General features: G+C 47.9%; 1 protein-coding gene across 2 annotated transcripts; it reads left to right on the top strand.

Annotated features, from left to right (window-relative positions):
• Positions 1-1791: 1791 nt before the first annotated feature.
• Creg1 (cellular repressor of E1A stimulated genes 1) lies at positions 1792-14814 on the top strand. Of its 2 annotated transcripts, XM_048420986.3 has the most exons (4): positions 1795-2168; positions 7287-7406; positions 8719-8903; positions 13340-14814. In XM_048420986.3, the coding sequence occupies exons 1-4, from the start codon at positions 1815-1817 to the stop codon at positions 13341-13343; spliced, it is 663 nt and encodes a 220-aa protein (XP_048276943.2). In that variant the 5' UTR covers positions 1795-1814; the 3' UTR covers positions 13344-14814. The 2 variants fall into 2 exon arrangements, with proteins under 2 accessions (XP_048276945.2, XP_048276943.2); XM_048420988.3 differs by lacking the exon at positions 13340-14814 and having other exon boundaries at positions 1792-2168; positions 8719-8907.
• Positions 14815-16104: the final 1290 nt, after the last annotated feature.

Raw genomic sequence — 16104 nt, 5'->3', positions numbered from 1 at the left:
AACAATCTGTAATGTCATTCCAGGATCCTATCCCTCACACAGACATACATGCAGGCAAAGCACCAATAAAACAAAAATAAATGTAAAAAAAAAGAGTGTGAATATGAGAGAGAGAGAGAGAGAGAGAGAGAGAGAGAGAGAGAGAGAGAGAGGTGGTGGGTGGGAGAGGCAAGCCGAGGGGTGGGCGTGGGGAGGTGTGGGGAGGCTGCATGTCCCTGCAGAGTCTCTCACCAATCCCTAGAATAAAGGGCAAGCCTGATTTTTATAACCTTCTAAAGGTGGCAAGAAGTTTCACATCCCATAGTTTAGTTCAGTGTGGCCTACGTGATAAGGAGCCAGGTACCATAAGCTAAGAAGAATAAAGGGCAAGCCTGATCTTTACAACCTTCTAGAGGTGGCAGGATGTTTCCATCTCATGATCTAGTTCAGTGTGGTCTCTGTGATAAGGAGACAGGCACTATAAGCAGAGAAAAACTGTCAAGTCCCTGCACAGACTGCTTCATAACTCCCACCTAGGGAGAGTCGTGGCTTGATTCAGGTTATGGGGCGGGGCTCAAAGGTTCTATGTTCTAACAGTGGCCAAATGATGAAGGATGTGGGCCAGGCTGTATGCACACGTTTCTAACTCCTCGGGGTAGTGGAATGGAGACCAGAACGGATAGGAGAACCTGCCAATGTTAGTATTCAGTCATCTGTACTGGCCTGCCCTTAGGTCCTAAGAGCGCCCCCTGTGAACTTTCACTTTGTTCCCTTATAAAAGGTGGACTTTGCCCACTTACTGTCTTTTCCCTCTTCTCTCTCTGTGTGTCTCTGTCTCTCTTTTTTTCTGCTGCTCCTGTCCCCAGAGGCTGGTCTCTCCCTTCCCCTTCTCCCTTTTCCCACTCTTCCCCCCTCCATTAAAACACACACACACACACACACACACACACACACACACACACAAAACAAAACAAACAAACAAACAAACAAAAACCCTCCATGTGAGCTCTGTTGCATGGCGTCTTTCTCTGGTGCACTTTGTCTTAAATTATAACAGCCAGAACAAAGAATGCATGAAGCCACGAATTTAACCAAGCTAGATGATTTAACAGGTCTCAAACAGGCACTCAAAGTCCTGAGTGGGATACTGGAAATCAATAATCTCTGAGTGGCTTTATCTGAGGACACTCCTGGGCCAGCAGTTTGTAAGTTCCTCCAGTTCCATACTTCTGCTTTTTACCACAAGGAAGTTTGTTTGCTAACAGTGAGTAAACAGGCCTTGCAGGGGTGGAGCGCTGGCCTTTAATCCCAGCATTTGGGGAGCATAGACTAGTGGATCTCTGCGAGTTCAAGGCCAGTCTGGTCTACAGCATGAGTTCCAAGGACAGCCAGGGCTACACACAGAAACTCTGTCTCGAAAAACAAAACAAAACCCCAAAACAACAAAAAACAGTGGATTAAACAGACAACAGCATACATAGAAAACTCTCTTTCTCTCAGTTGCCAGGCACGCATACTAAAAGACATTTAAAAAGGTGGTGCGTGAGAGAAGAAATTCGCCTTTTGCGTGATTTAGGCAAGTTATTTAATTTCTTCTAAACCTCGCTTATCCGTCTGTATAAGAAAAAAAAGACTCTGGCGCAAACTCGCAATCTTTAAGGAGCTGAGCACGAAAGAGTGTATAGTGTTTTGAGTCCGTGAATCCGGCTGCACGGGGGCCACGCCCCCTTCGGCCTGCTCATCTCTGATTGGCCCCCTCGGAGGGGCGGGACCCTGGCGGGCTCTAGTTACCCTACAGTGTCAGGTCGTAGGGCAGGGACTCTGCAGACGCCGCCATGGCTGGCATTGCTCTCGGGCCTGCGCGCTCCCTGCTCGCCGCCCTTCTGGCGCCAGCGCTGGTGGCATTACTGGTGTCACCGGCCCGGGGTCGCGGGGGCCTGGACCACGGGGACTGGGACATGGGCTGGCGACTGCCTCCGCTGCCACCCCGCGAAGACGCGCCGCGCGTGGCCCGCTTCGTGACGCACGTCTCGGACTGGGGCGCGCTGGCCACTATCTCCACGCTGGAGGCGGTGCGCGGCAGGTCCTTCGCGGACGTCATCTCCTTCAGTGACGGTCCCCCGGGCGCAGGCAGCGGCGTGCCCTACATGTACCTGAGCCCAATGCAGCAACTAGTGAGCGACTTGCAGGTGAGCCGGAGCGCCGCAGGCAGACCAGGGAGTGAACCTCTGAAGTTTAGTTCGCTGCGGAGCGCGTGCGTCTTAGAGATAAGAATTTTGAACCCAGCTCAGATGACTGTGCCCCTTCTGGCCGGCGCTAGCTGGGCGGGGATTCCAGATGTTGGGCAACTCCAGAAAGTTCCTACTCGCCTGATGAGTGTTCTAAACACTTGGGATAAATTCTTTGCTAGTACCTGGAGGACTTCACGCCCTTCCGATTGTCATGAGTCGTCTTAAGGGACAGTCTCTGCACGGGCCGCTTGTTATTCAAAGGCTTTACAAAGCATACAGATCGTTGGCTAGTTATTTAGCATTTGGCTTGTGTGATTTCAGAGTTCCTCTCTCCTCTCGCTCCAGACCTTTCCTATCAGCAGTGAGAAACTACTACCCGACGTTAAGGTTGACTGCCTTCTTTGGACTGACTACAGAAACATAGTGGCCTCAATAGAGAGCCCGACTCTTGGAGGGGCTGGCTCCTCTTTGTCCTTTGCCTACTCTCTGACCAGGATAAGCTGTGAAACACGAGCTGAGAGGGAAGAGCCACACAGGTGCCTGAAATGGAGCCTGGCTTGGGGCAAAGCCGGGAAGACACTGCATGCTTGTAAAAGTCAGATGAGAGAAACGGACTTTTTAATCAAGCACGCGTGGTGCCATGTGCCAAGAGCTTTTCATTTCCACTCATTTGCATTTATATCTCTTGGAGTAACTCTTAGAAGTAGGTTTGACTATTCCCATGATGCCATGAGGTTAAGCAATATGCAAAACCAGGGGGCCGACTCTAGCTCACCTCAGATCCACCTGTCTTCAAAGAACAAGACACAGACTGGGACCCATGAACCCAGAGGCCAGTTTCCTTCAGCCTACACAGAGTTCTGTTTTGTTCTTTTCTAAATTTTATAAATTTATATTTCATATATGAGTGTACACCTGCATGCCAGAAGAGGGCATCAGATCCCATTATAGATGGTTGTGAGCCACCATGTGATTGCTGGGAACTGAACTCAGGACTTCTGGAAGAACAGTCAGCGCTCTTAATCGCTGAGCCATCTCTCCAGGCCTAGGCTGTCTTTTCACACTGCGATTGTATGGGGCTGGGGAAATAGCCCAGTTGGTAAAGTACGTGCCAGGAAAGCTTGAGGACCGTTTGGTCTTCGTTACCCATTTAAAAAGCGAGGTGTGAAGGTAGGTACTTGTGATCCTCACTGGACACAGCTCCCTGTCCAGCCAGCCTAGCCAAGTCAGTGAGCTTCAGGCCCCAGGGAGAGACCTTGTCTCAAGTCTTAAAAAACAAGTTGGATGGCTCTAGCTTCTGAGAAGTGACATCCATAGTTGACCTCTGGGCCACACCATGCACTCATTAACACATGTGCACCTGTGGTACACCTGCACTCTCCACACATGAACACACACACACACACACACACACACACACACACGCACACGCACACCACAGATGCATGATAAATAGCAAATAGAATCTGCACTCTAACATTTAAAGTGTCTTAACCATCGTGAAAAAATCAGAAGATCTAACAGCCCTGAGAGTGGGGGCAGGGTTATATTTTCTGAGAAACAAAAAGAATAGAAGCCGCTGCCCCTTCCAGCCCAGATATATTCACCCCAATTCCCCATTTCCTTCTTCCCAGCCCTCCTCACTCCTTTAGGCATCCGCTGTTTACAGGCTCCCTCTACTCCAGGGGTGGCACTCGAATGACCCGCAGGTCTCTTGAGAAGGGGTCTCGAAATGCACTCACTACTAGGCCACTTTCCCCTGAAACAGTGCCCTGTGTTCCCTTAAACCCTCGCTGATGATTCTGCCAGGAAGGGGACAGATCGAGCATCACTATTACCTGTGATCTTATTTATATTTGTGAGGTGTCCAGGGAGTAGTGGTATCATCCTCACTGCAGAAACGAGGACACTGAGATTTAGAGCTAGTGGGGCTCACTTGTGGCCACCTAGCTGATGGCCATCGGGGTAAGACGCCAGTGAACTACTTCACGTGTAGAAAAGGGGCAGGTGTGGGCTGGAGAGATGGCTCAGAGGGTAAGAGCACTGGCTGCTCTTCCAGAGGTCCCGAGTTCCATTCCCAGCAACCACATGGTGGCTCACAACCATCTGTAATGAGACCTGGTGCCTTTCTTGCCAGCAGTACATTGTATGCTTAATAAATAAATAAATCTTTGAAAAAAAAAGGAAAGAAAAGGGGCAGATGTGAGGAGCCCACCCAAGGTTTCAGTTCCTGTGATGTATTGAAAAGATGTGAGCTTGTCAGTGTTCATGATATGAACGTGATGGATGCTGACTCAGTTAGCCAGCCAGAGTTGGCATCTGCTCTGCTCTTCTAATTGATTCCAACCACCGAGAGTCTCTTCATGCCATCGCATTAGCGTTAGAAGAACAAGACTCGGGCTTGAGACCACTTCTGCCATGTAAAATGCCAGGCATCGCCCTCAGAGACAAGTTGTGAGGTTTTGAGTCTACTTCCCTTCGGGACGTTCCTCTTGTCTAGTGTGTAATGTTTTGTATAGTAAATGTTTATAGGAAGAATTTGTCAATGCTTGTTGATAATACAGTAGCAAGTTGGGCTGTAGAGCCAGCGAGTCAAAAGTAAAATTGATAGTGCTTGCCTAGGATGCTGGAAGCTCTGAGCTGTATCCCAGTGTTACAGAAAGGCTTGGTGGCGCAGGCCTATAGTCTCAGTATTTGGGAGGTGGGTGCAGAAGGGTTAGCAGTTCAGAGTTATTCTCTGATATCTGGAGAGTTCAAGGCCTGACTGGACTATATAAGGTCCTATCTCAAACAAAACAAAATCCTTTTTATCTTTCCTTCCTTCTTGGCACTTCTCTCCTGCAATATGACCAGGTTATTCCTGATTTCTTTTACCCTTTGACCTATTAAAAAACAAGTCAGTTTCTAACCCCTTGGTTCTTTTGATACTTTAGATATTATGTGCACTGTCATGGTTTTCCTTCTGCTTAGGATTTACTTCCACATTTGTGTTCATGTTGGACCTCACCAGACTAAATGATTGCCTTCATTTAGTATCTGTCAGATAGGAGTTCCATTTCCCTCTTCTTCTTGGAAACCGTCCCCCCTTGACCGTCAGCGTCCTGAAGTGTGGAGTTGTTATTTTCTCAACAAACATGTTAGAATTTTTGCTGTCGCTCCAAACCCCTCGGCTTTTCTTCTGCTTCCTTTGTTTCCATCTCCGCTCCTTCCCCTTCACTGACCCTGTGCTTAGGCTAAGTCCTCACCACTTCCATCTAAGAAGTTTTCAAACAACTCTTAAACTTCTGGACCACCCTGCCCACCAGACTTACCGTAGCAAAATACTCACAGTGTTGCCCAACGCACAAGGGGCTTAACCAGCGCAGCCCACTGCTACTCAAGAATCACCTGGAAAAAAATAAAATAAAATAAAATAAAATAAAAGAATCACCTGAAGTGTTTCTCACCCGGGTGTGGGAGCTGGGGAGATGGCTCGTCAGGAAAAGAGCTTGACATGCAGGTGTCAAGAGTTCAGATCCCTGGTGCCCACGTAGAAAGCCAACCTGTCGGCCAGTAATCCCCCTGCTCGGCAGGTGAAGACAGGGAGTTTCTGGGCTGAACAAACACCCTCCCTGCTTTAGGAAATAAGGTAGAGGTTGATCAAGGAAGACATCCAGTGTCATCTGACTTCACACCCACATCTGCCCACATACATGGGAACACACGTGCATGCACATGGACACACAGGCACGCACACACACAAATAGTAAAATAAATAAAACCTTGGGTGCAGAATTATCATCTTAACAGATTATAGGGAATTTTGGAAAGCACTGCTTGAGGAGACCTGCGAAAACCAACCTAGACTCCTGAGCGAGGAGTCTTTGAGCAGTGCTCACCTCCTCCCCGGCCCCTCCATCCCTTGGCTTTTCCCTTACATTGGCTTTCTCTGTTATGGCTATGGAGTCTTACACTTTCCCAGTCTACATTCCCACTGCTTTAATACACCTTCCTGCTCCAGTCCTGATTTGGCTTATGTCTGACTTCTCAACCAGATCTGGAATTCACTTTACCTGAGCTCTCTCCCTTGGTTTTCCTTTTTGAGGGAGGGGGTGAGTGGAAGTGGGAGCTCCTCTCGTCTAACAGCTTGAAGACAGCAAATATTTTAGCTAGGAGTAAAGGTATGCACCACCATGTCCAGCAAGATTGACTTTATCTTTAACTGTGTGTATGTGTGGCTCTGTGTGTGGGCACCCTCGTAGGCCAGACAAGATCCCTTGGAACTGAAGTTACAAGTGGTTGTGAGCCCCTGGACGTGGGTGCTGGAACCGAACTTGGGCCCCGTGGGAGAGCGGTACACGCTTTTGCCGTCTGAGCCCTTTCTGTTTTCCTCTTTCCTGAGAGTCTCTGAGACTCCGTGTTTTTGGTGGGCCATTGTGAAATAGGAAAGTTCACCCCAAAACCACTCGGGGTGAAGGCAGTTGTGAATTTGCAGTCTTGTGGAAGGATGCTGGGTTCTGGAGAGGAAGGAATTGAGTCTTTCTGCCTTTGTGTTTGAATCAGAGTGAAGAATTCTCTGTTACAGAAGCTGGGAGGGGAATAAGCACTCTCCCTTCTGGAGCTCACGTGACAACTTCTGCAGTCACGAGATAACCCTGCAGCGTGACTCAGCTACTCTCTTGTTTAAGTTGTGTAATTAGGCTGTTCAAACAGCTGCGGCTTTTTATGAACTGTTTTGTTTTGTTTCTTATTAGAGTTTGACCCTGTAGATATTTAAGTGGGGACTATCAACAGCCCTGGTTTGGGGGATACTGTATTTATACTTCTGACAATTATGGAACAGATAAGAACAGATATGCTAAAACATTCCCTGTAGATTGTTAATTTAAAGCCTGACACCTCTCCACACACACTTGGTGGTGATCAGGACCGGTCTCCGCCCGTGGACTGTTTTTCCCTTGTCCAGGGAGGCTTGCAGTTAGTTCACTGTTTCGTGTAAGTGCAATACATAGAGGGATGGTATGTCTGCAGCTTGCACTGTACCTCTCCAGAAACTGCAGGTCACATGCAAAGCTCTTCGTTTTTCTCTCTCTGCAGGAACATCCAGAGGCTACGCTGACACTGTCTTTGGCACAGACTGTCTTCTGTAGGAAACATGGGTTTGATCCCCAGAGTCCCTTGTGTGTTCATATAATGCTGTCAGGAACTGTGACCAAGGTGAGTGGTGACTTCCATGAGGAGAGATGGACCTGGAAAAACATCATGGTATTAGAAACAAGGAAAGAGTCTTTGAAGAATAACATGCAATTGATTTGTTAGTGGGTGCGCGGTAAGAACACATTCTCACACATACAGTGAGTCCAAGAACTAAGGCTCTGGCGGGGGTCCATCACGTAGGTGTTCAGTAGGGCTCTTAGGGGACAAAGAACCTATGTCTTAAAGCCAAACATGTCACATTTGGAAGATTCTGTGTAAAAACACTCTTGTTAAATATCTGCTCATACAGAACCATTGGTCTCTAGTTTTATGAAAGTTCCATGTTCCCATGTTTGATACCAACAAGAGGGGTGCCTGTTACTAACTGGAAGTATGTCTGGACAGTTTGGGCTGAGTGCTGGAGAGAAGAGGTTAGATAAGATCAACAGTGCTGAGTGTGGTAGTGCATGCTTTCAATCCAAGCACCCAGGAGGCAGAGTCAGGCAGATCTCTGTGAGTTTAAGACCAGCACGGTCTACATAGTGAGTTCCAGGACAGCTAGGGCTTCATAGTGAGATCCCATCTCTAAAATCAAACAGAAAAAGATCTATGGAATTCCAGTGGACAGGTGTCTTGTACATAAATCTTTTTTAAAAAAAATTATTTTATTATTATTAATATTTTATGTTCATTTGTGTGAGAGTCAGATGCCCTGGAACTGGAGTTACAGACAGTTGTGAGCTACCATGTGGGTGTGTTGGGAATTGAACTCAGGACCTCTGGAAGAGCAGCCAGTGCTTTTAACTGCTGAGCCATCTCTCTAGCCCCACGTATATAGTTTTATTGCTGAGCCAGTGATTTGCTTTCTGGCCTTTGTGACTTCAGGTCTGGACATTCTCCGTGGGTATATCTCTGTGGGTGGTGTCCTTGACTGACAGGCGCAAGCCAGGAAGTAACACATGCTCTTGGGTCCCATTGTGTTACTTTTCCGCACGTTCACCCTTCACACACATGCTTTTCACATGTGCAGATAGATCCTGGGGTGAGTGGGACACTACTCTCAGGTCCAGGTGACATTATAGTGCGTCTGAGCCAGGTACAGGGGTAGCTCAGGATTACTGTTGAGCACCGAATCTCGATCCTTACAGTCTGTTTTGATGCATGTGTTGTTACAAGTTTGAATTTTCTCCAAGCTTCCATTTACTCTTGAGTCTTAAGACCAGGATTTGCAGCTGAATAAGTTCTCAGGCAGGGTGTGTGGTGTGAGAACCACGCGTTGTTAGCAAAGGAGAAATCCATGTGTCAGACTGCTTCTCCCCTGTTTATCCTTCAGGTGAACGAGAAGGAAGCAGACTATGCGAAGAATTCATTATTCCTGCGACACCCTGAGATGAAGACTTGGCCTTCCAGCCATAATTGGTTCTTTGCAAAGTTAAATATAACCAACATCTGGGTCTTGGACTACTTTGGTGGACCGAAAGTCGTGACACCTGAAGAATATTTTAATGTCACATTGCAGTAAGTGATTTCTCTCCTGTCCAGCATCACCCTTCCCAGCCTCCCAAGGCAAGGGCATTTAACGTTTCTTATGATGTTGACCCTTGCATAATATAGGATCCACTCTTAAAATAATAAAATACATAGGATTACAAAAGAAGCCAGGCACAGTAGTGCGTTCCTTTAATGCCAGCACTTGGGAGGCAGAAGCAGGGGGAAGTCTTGGTGAGTTCTAGGACAGCCAGAGCTATATATAGTAAGATCAACCAAACAAATAAAGGACAGCTCTTAAAATATATCTAGAAAATACTTTTTAAATGTGTGATACAGCATTGGTAAGCCTTTGAATTAACATTAAATAGTGCAAAATCTAGTAATGATGCTGGGCAATGGTGGCACACGCCTTTAATCCCAACACTTGGGAGGTAGAGGCAGGCGGATCTTTGTGAGTTCGAGGCCAGCCTGGTCTACAGAGTGAGTTCCAGGACAGCTGGAGCTGTTACACAGAGAAATCCTGTCCTGAAAAACAAAACAAAAATCTAGTAATGACACACAGCTGTAACCCCAGTCCTTGGGAGGCAGAGACAACCACGTGGATTAGAAATTCAAGGCCAGCCTCAGCTACGTGGTGAGGTTGAAGCCAGCCTGGGTTACATGAAACTGTGTTTCAAAGAAAAACAAACAAGGGGGAATCTAGTCATGAGCCCGTAACCCTCAAAGTAGCGGAGACGTTTACCACCCCATAATCATAGCACAATTGCAAGGGATCTTTGATTTCCCCATTGCTGTTGGAGACGGTCGCAGATACCCTGTCGCCTCTATGGTTTGTCATTCGCCATCATCCCTGAAGGAATAACAGATTTCACTTCGAGCTCAGTGGAAAGGTGGGGGGAGTTCCACTCAAGTCACTGACCCCCATGAACTCCCCCTGGCCACGGGGTTGAGGTCCAGTGTTAGGGCTGTGCCTGTGGCACTGCAGACAGTACGAATGGCTTGGGAGGACTGTCTAAGCACCAGGCTTGCTGCTCTGGCCTGCGCACAGACCACATCCGAGTCTGAGCAAGTGACCCTTTCCTGCCAGCATCACCGGGATGCCTGTGGGGAGATGTGGTTTATTCCTCTGGAGGTAATGAAGTTTGGACCAAAGGGAGAGAAAGGAGATGGGGGTGGTGCTGGAGGTGTAAGTTCAGCAGCTGGGTCCTGGGGCTTTGTGTGTGAATCTCAGCACTGTAAAAGAAAAATAGTAAAATTGCCAACGGCTGCAGACATAGCTCAGCAGTCCATGGTCTGGTCCCCAGTACCATCTTGTCTGAAAGCAGCCGAGAAACAGGCTCCAAAGATGAACTGGGATGGGAAGAAGAGGACGATCAGATCTGGAGTGAGGTCAAAGTTCAGGGGACAGAGTGTTTCCTAAGTGGCAATAAGAATTTGGCTATGTATGACATCTGCAAGCTTGAGAGGTGATAATGATACTAACAGTCGCAGCTAGAGTCTGTTAAACATGTTTTACCGGTCGGTGCTATGCTTCACGTGATTAGTTTCTCACCACACCCGGACAAAGCAAGCAGTAATCCCCAGGCTGTAAAATGGAGCACCTGGCCAAGAAATGCCAGGCTTGCTCAATGCCTTTCCGCCAGGAGGTGGCAGTGCTGGGATACAAACGCAAGCATCCTAGCTGCAGAGCCAGGGACTCTGAACCAGGTGGTGTTGCTGAGGCTGCCACTCCAAGTTCATTTTTAGTTCACTTCCTGTTTGTAATGACTGACAGCTCTGTAGGGAGATGGATGAGGATACTCAAATTTATATGTCGTGCCTGAATGAAAATGGGTGCAGTAAAGAAACCAAAATAGCCAGCCGCTCCTTGGGTGGAGAGGGAAGTTTATTCCAAATTGCCAAGGCTGTCTCCTGGGAAAGCAAGGAGAAGCAACGGGGAACGCATTTCTAGAGTTAAATGAGAACAGGGAGAAGGGCTTGCGAGCTGGGGTGGGGCTGTGAGCAGAGATTAAGGTAGCATTGGGGCAGCATTACCCTTGTCTTAGGTACCACAGTCCTGTTAATGGAAGAGCCACAGTTCCTCCTGCAGGAGAGAAGAATGACTTCCTTTTTAGCAAGTAGGAACTTTATTCAAGTCCCTGAGATAATGGTGGTTTTTGTCTAAATGTCTGACCTCGGGAAAAGAAATTTCTTGGGGTGGGGGGTGGAACCAGAAGCTGCCCAGTCAGGAGCTTAAATTCTTAGTGTTTATGTAGCCTTTGTCTTATTCCATTACAGAACAACCCAGGTGAAACTATGTAGCCCCCACCCTACCCCCATGGTTGTAATTTTTAACAACAAAGCTCAGGGTTATATTGTGTTCCTGCTCCTGTATTCTGAGCAGAGCTGAGGGTAGTGCCTGGCCCAGCCCACAGCAGGTGCTGGGGAAGCAGCTGCTGATTGGCACTTGATTGAAACAAAGTCTTTCAAATGTCTGAGTGAAGAACTCAGCCGTTCCAGTGTTGATTTTGCTGCCCTGTGTGCGGGAGAAGAGGCACAGGGCCTCTGACCCTCCTCTGGGCTGGCCAAGCATCCTCCGTTATAGGATGTGGAGGTAGCAATTGCCGAGATTATCACCACGTACCGCATTATCAAGGAGACTGACAACAAGAATGATGGGCCGCTCTTTGAGGTTAGAGTTTTCCTTCCCGGGACATCACAATCTCCGTAGTGCAGTTATCTCTGTGTAAATAACATGCCCTGGACAGTGCTTACTTTAATAACAAAATAAAATTATGTTTTCCCATAAGTCTATGCTTTCGGTGAGTACAATAGACCCCCCACACACTCTGTTATGTAGCCGGGTAAGTGCTTTTCTGCAGCTCAGAGATAAGAGGGAACCTTTGATCTGGTCCTGAGGGGAGGACGGGAGAGCAGGGCCAGGAGTCCCCTGCCGTGCAGTACTATGGAAGGAAGGCATCTAAAGACTGCCCTGTCCCCAGGTACCTCTGGCCACTGATTGCTACTTCAGTCTGTGAGTGAGACTTTCTCCTTGCTCCATACTGCCGTTTGCTGCCAGGACTGAGTCACAGTCCGGGGAGTGTGCAGTTGTACCTGTGAGGACTGTGGTCTGTCCGTTCTTAGGAGCCACTAATGGGGTCCTCATGGCATTCTGGAATTTGCCCAGATCCACCTCAGAAGATGCTGTTTCTCTAAATAGCACAGGGTCTTCTGCCTGCAGCTGCTGGCTGGGACACGGGAATGGTGCCCTGAGAAAGTGTCCACTCAGGAACCTGGAGGTCAGGGCTGACACCAGACCTAACTAAATGACCTGCGTCACTGGGTTGCTGGACCTAGGTGGTCTGCTAACTTGGCTGTTGAGTAAAGGTTTGAAGGACTTCATGATGCATTTGCTGATGTCCTGGAGGCAGCTTTCTGCAGGAAGGGCTGAACTAGGCTTCACTTTATCACGGGCCCACTCGGATGACTCTTACCAAGACTGGTTGTATATGTTATGCCCAGATCATGGGGTCCCCCCAAAGCCATCCAGGAGAACGAGTCCTGTATGTAAAAACAAAGAGCTTTTATTCTTACACAAGTTTGCAAACTTGGTCTCTCCGCATGTCCAACATATTGGAGTGATCGGAGAGCCCCGAGCTCAGTTAGAGTTGGGTTTTTATAGTAGCAAAGGTAGGGGTGAGGGATTTCTAAGGTTCAGGATTCCTGATTGGCTGACATTTGTCTAGGGGGTGTCCTGTTAAAAAGCGATGGATATGTGCTGGCAGGTGATCCTGTCTACAACAGTTGAAATGTTTCTTTGGACGGTCTGTTCCTGGGTGGTGCCTGGGTAGTCTTAGTTTGTGGCTTTATCTGAACCAGGTATTGATTCAGGGTAAACTACTGAGACTCAGGCCTCTCTTAAGCTTGTCACGGCTGGGTCCTATAGTGTGTTAGCTCTGGTTTCTGCCCCCCCCCCCTTGAGAGTCTTCCGTATCCCCGGCTAGTCTAAAACTCTATATAGCCAAGGGTAACCTTGAACTCCTGCTCCTCCGGCCTCCACCTCCAGAGTGCTGTGTTACAGGTGTGGGCCGCCTTGCTGAGTTTATCAAACTCAGAGTTCTGTGAATACCAGGCAAGCGCCCTCTCGACTGGGCTACACCCCCAGCCCTGTGTTTGTTTGTTTTTCATTTTAAACCTTCAGAAATTCGTTTCAAAAGAAGTCCTGCCGGCAGTGGGTCTCCTTGCACACTGTGACATTCACCGAGATGTCAGAATCATCCACGAAGAGCAGAGGAGCTCGTTAAAAGATTATCCTTGGTCCCTGACCAGCATTTATTAAAACCAGGACCGGGAGTCACTGAAATTAACTTAAAATATTAAACTTTTAGGTCCTGAGTGTTTCTCTAGTCTTTCCTGGGAACAAATGAACTGTTAAGACTGGCCCATCCAGCTAATAACGACAACTGTCTCTCTTTCCTTTCCAGGTGAAGCAGAATATGGTGAACTGACCCACACCAGCAACGAGTCGTAGATGGTTCCTGCACACTTAAGGGCTTGTTGTTGTCTGCAGCTTTCCTGGGCTGTCAGCGGACTCTGCCACCCGCTGGTTGACCTTGTTTGCTTGCCTGTTTACAGAATGTTGGTCCTAGAGTGGGGTCTCTTGGAAGATGTGGTTGCTGGATTTAAAACTTGTGTTTTGAAGCCATTTTCACAGAAAAATGCCATTCATTCTAATCAAGGACTTTTTCTTTCATCTATCCCCAGTGTTTTTTCTTCAATGGTGCCCATAGATGGGCAACGTAGACCAGGTGTAGATTGCCCATTGAGGTACCAAAGTCCAGGTGCTTATTCCTGATGGCCCCTGCGCCTGAAGGGTGACCCCCTCACCCAGCTGCCTCTGGAGCCTGTGCAGAGGGTGTGTCCCGGATAGAGTGCCTGTGTGGACCCTTCAGATGGAAGGGGTGAACTTCCTGCTCACGTCTGCTTGTAGGGCTGATCCAGCACAGGGCAAAAGGATCTTCTGCAAAGCTCCGTGAATGTCTCACGCTCTAAAGTCATAGTTACCCAGAGCAAAGAAGTCAGAAATGTTTCCTGTGTTCATCTTCCACCTAAGTAGGCACTGAATATTTATTCTTCATCCTTCAAAACATATACACATGGGCTGGGGGCTGGGTACAGCTCGCTTGATAGAGCGCTTGTCCAGCATGCATGGGGCCCTGGGTCTCGGCCCCACCACTGAAACAAACAAACAAAAACCCAAAACAATATGTTATATTTGCACAAAAAGAGGATTGCAGAAGGCAAGGAATTTTGTCTGTGTTGGATTTTTTTTTTTTTTTTTTTTTTCAAAAGAAGAATTAAAAGAATTACGAGAGGAATTAGCCCAGGCGCCAACCACAGCCCGCGCCTTCCTCTGATGTTCTGTGTCTCAGAGCTCCTGGTGCTGCTGCTGCAGCCATCCATCCGTGGGAGATAGCATGGTAACATGGCATTAAAAACCTTTCTGGGCTAGAGGGACGGCTCAGCATTTAAGGATGCAGACTGCTCTAGCGGAGGAACTGGCCCAGGGCTCAGGCAGACACAGCTGCTCAGAATCCCAGCTCTGGAATCAAATCCCTCTGGCCTCTGGGGGCACCAGCACACACACACACAGACACTCGCACACACACAATTAAAAACAACACATTTTAAAATGTTTCTTCAGAGGGTGTACTGTCTAGCTTCGTCTTCTGTATTCGTGATCTCAGATGACGTAAGAGACCTTTTAATGAAGTGTGGGGTATCAAACCACTGACCCCCTACGGCAGCAAAAACAAGTTAAATAGGAGCCATAATGTTGGAAAAATAGATGATAAACTAAACAAATCCAGCAAATGACTTTTCAAGAAAAAAAATTATATTAAACAGCCAGAGTCTTGTCATTCAAGTCATTAACAATTAAAAGCGTTATTTTAATGAAGTGTATTGGACTGCTTTCGGAGATCCAGATGTTTGCTTCACTGTGCACTACTCAACCAGTGTTCTCGTTTAACCACACTCCTGAGTCAGCCACTTGCTCCAGAACTCGAAGGAATCACGCCGCTCCTTTCCACTGGCAGAGAGCTCGTCATGTCCTAGAATGTGGGGAACGTCGGAATCTAGGCTTGGGTTTTGGCATGCTCTGTAGAACTGGGTTGAGGGCATCTCCCCAGATTTTTCTCTTTCTGCCTGCTCACTGTGATTTCTGTCCTTGGCATTTGGTACTGTGGAAAAACTCCATATTCAGGTCAGATCCAATTATCCTACGGGGCGAAGTCCACGCTTCACAGCTTTATAATTGGACTTGTAGAATGTCACCGAAACATTCTGAGTGTCCACAAGGGGGCACCACAGACTACTGTTGAAGCAGATCCAGGTTGTGCGGTGAGGTTTTGGTGGGGTTATTTTTGTTTTGTTTTCTCCTCTATTTCTTAGTGTCTCTAGACTGTGTAGTCCAAGGTGTCTTCAGCCCTGTGATGTTCTTGCCTCAGCTTCCTAAGTCCCGGATGGCAAACACATGCCACTGTGCCCTACACAGCTCCAGTTTCTCAGCTGGTGGGTCCTTCATACCACGGCTGTGCTTCAGTCCTTGGGTCTCACACATCGCCTGCTGCAGATAGGGACTGAGCCCCAGTCTTAGCTAGGATAAGGGATGAATGAGAGATGTGTCCCGGGAGCGTGGTGCTCAGAGGTCATGGCGGAGAGACCCTGAAACTGCAGGGGCCAAGTGGCTGCATTTGTCAGATGCTTCCCTGGCCGCTGTTCTGAGCAAACTAAGACCAACAATGGGATTCGCCTGCGTTCTAGTCCAGGTTCAAAGCCCTCGGGATTACGTGGGGGTGAGGACCCATTGTGAACTGAGGCATGCACAGTTCAGTGAAACAGAAATGTTCTGACGAGATTGCCAGCATCACAAGTCTTTCTCAGTGACATTCAGACCAGGAATCGCAAGGTAATTGCAGACAACTTGCCTTAACGGCGCATTCTGTAGCTGTTTTAGTGCTGAGAAAGTAATGCTCTGTGGGAGTTTATTGGTCAGTATTTCATGGTGTTTTCCAAACTCTAAAGCAGATGCTCTGTTTTTTCATCTGAGAAGACAAATGGTAAGTTTCAAAGAGAGTATGGAGCAATTGTTTTCTTGTTTTTTCCCTTTTTATTGTAGGATGCCCATGAGAGGGAGGGGGACAGGGAGGGAGGGGGAATGTGAGATAAATTCATGACTTGTAGCCCA

This window comes from Myodes glareolus, chromosome 5 (assembly GCF_982192425.1).
Source record: "Myodes glareolus chromosome 5, mMyoGla1.1, whole genome shotgun sequence".
In the NCBI taxonomy this organism is placed as follows: domain Eukaryota; kingdom Metazoa; phylum Chordata; class Mammalia; order Rodentia; family Cricetidae; genus Myodes; species Myodes glareolus.
This window is presented reverse-complemented; position numbering and strand designations above follow the sequence as displayed.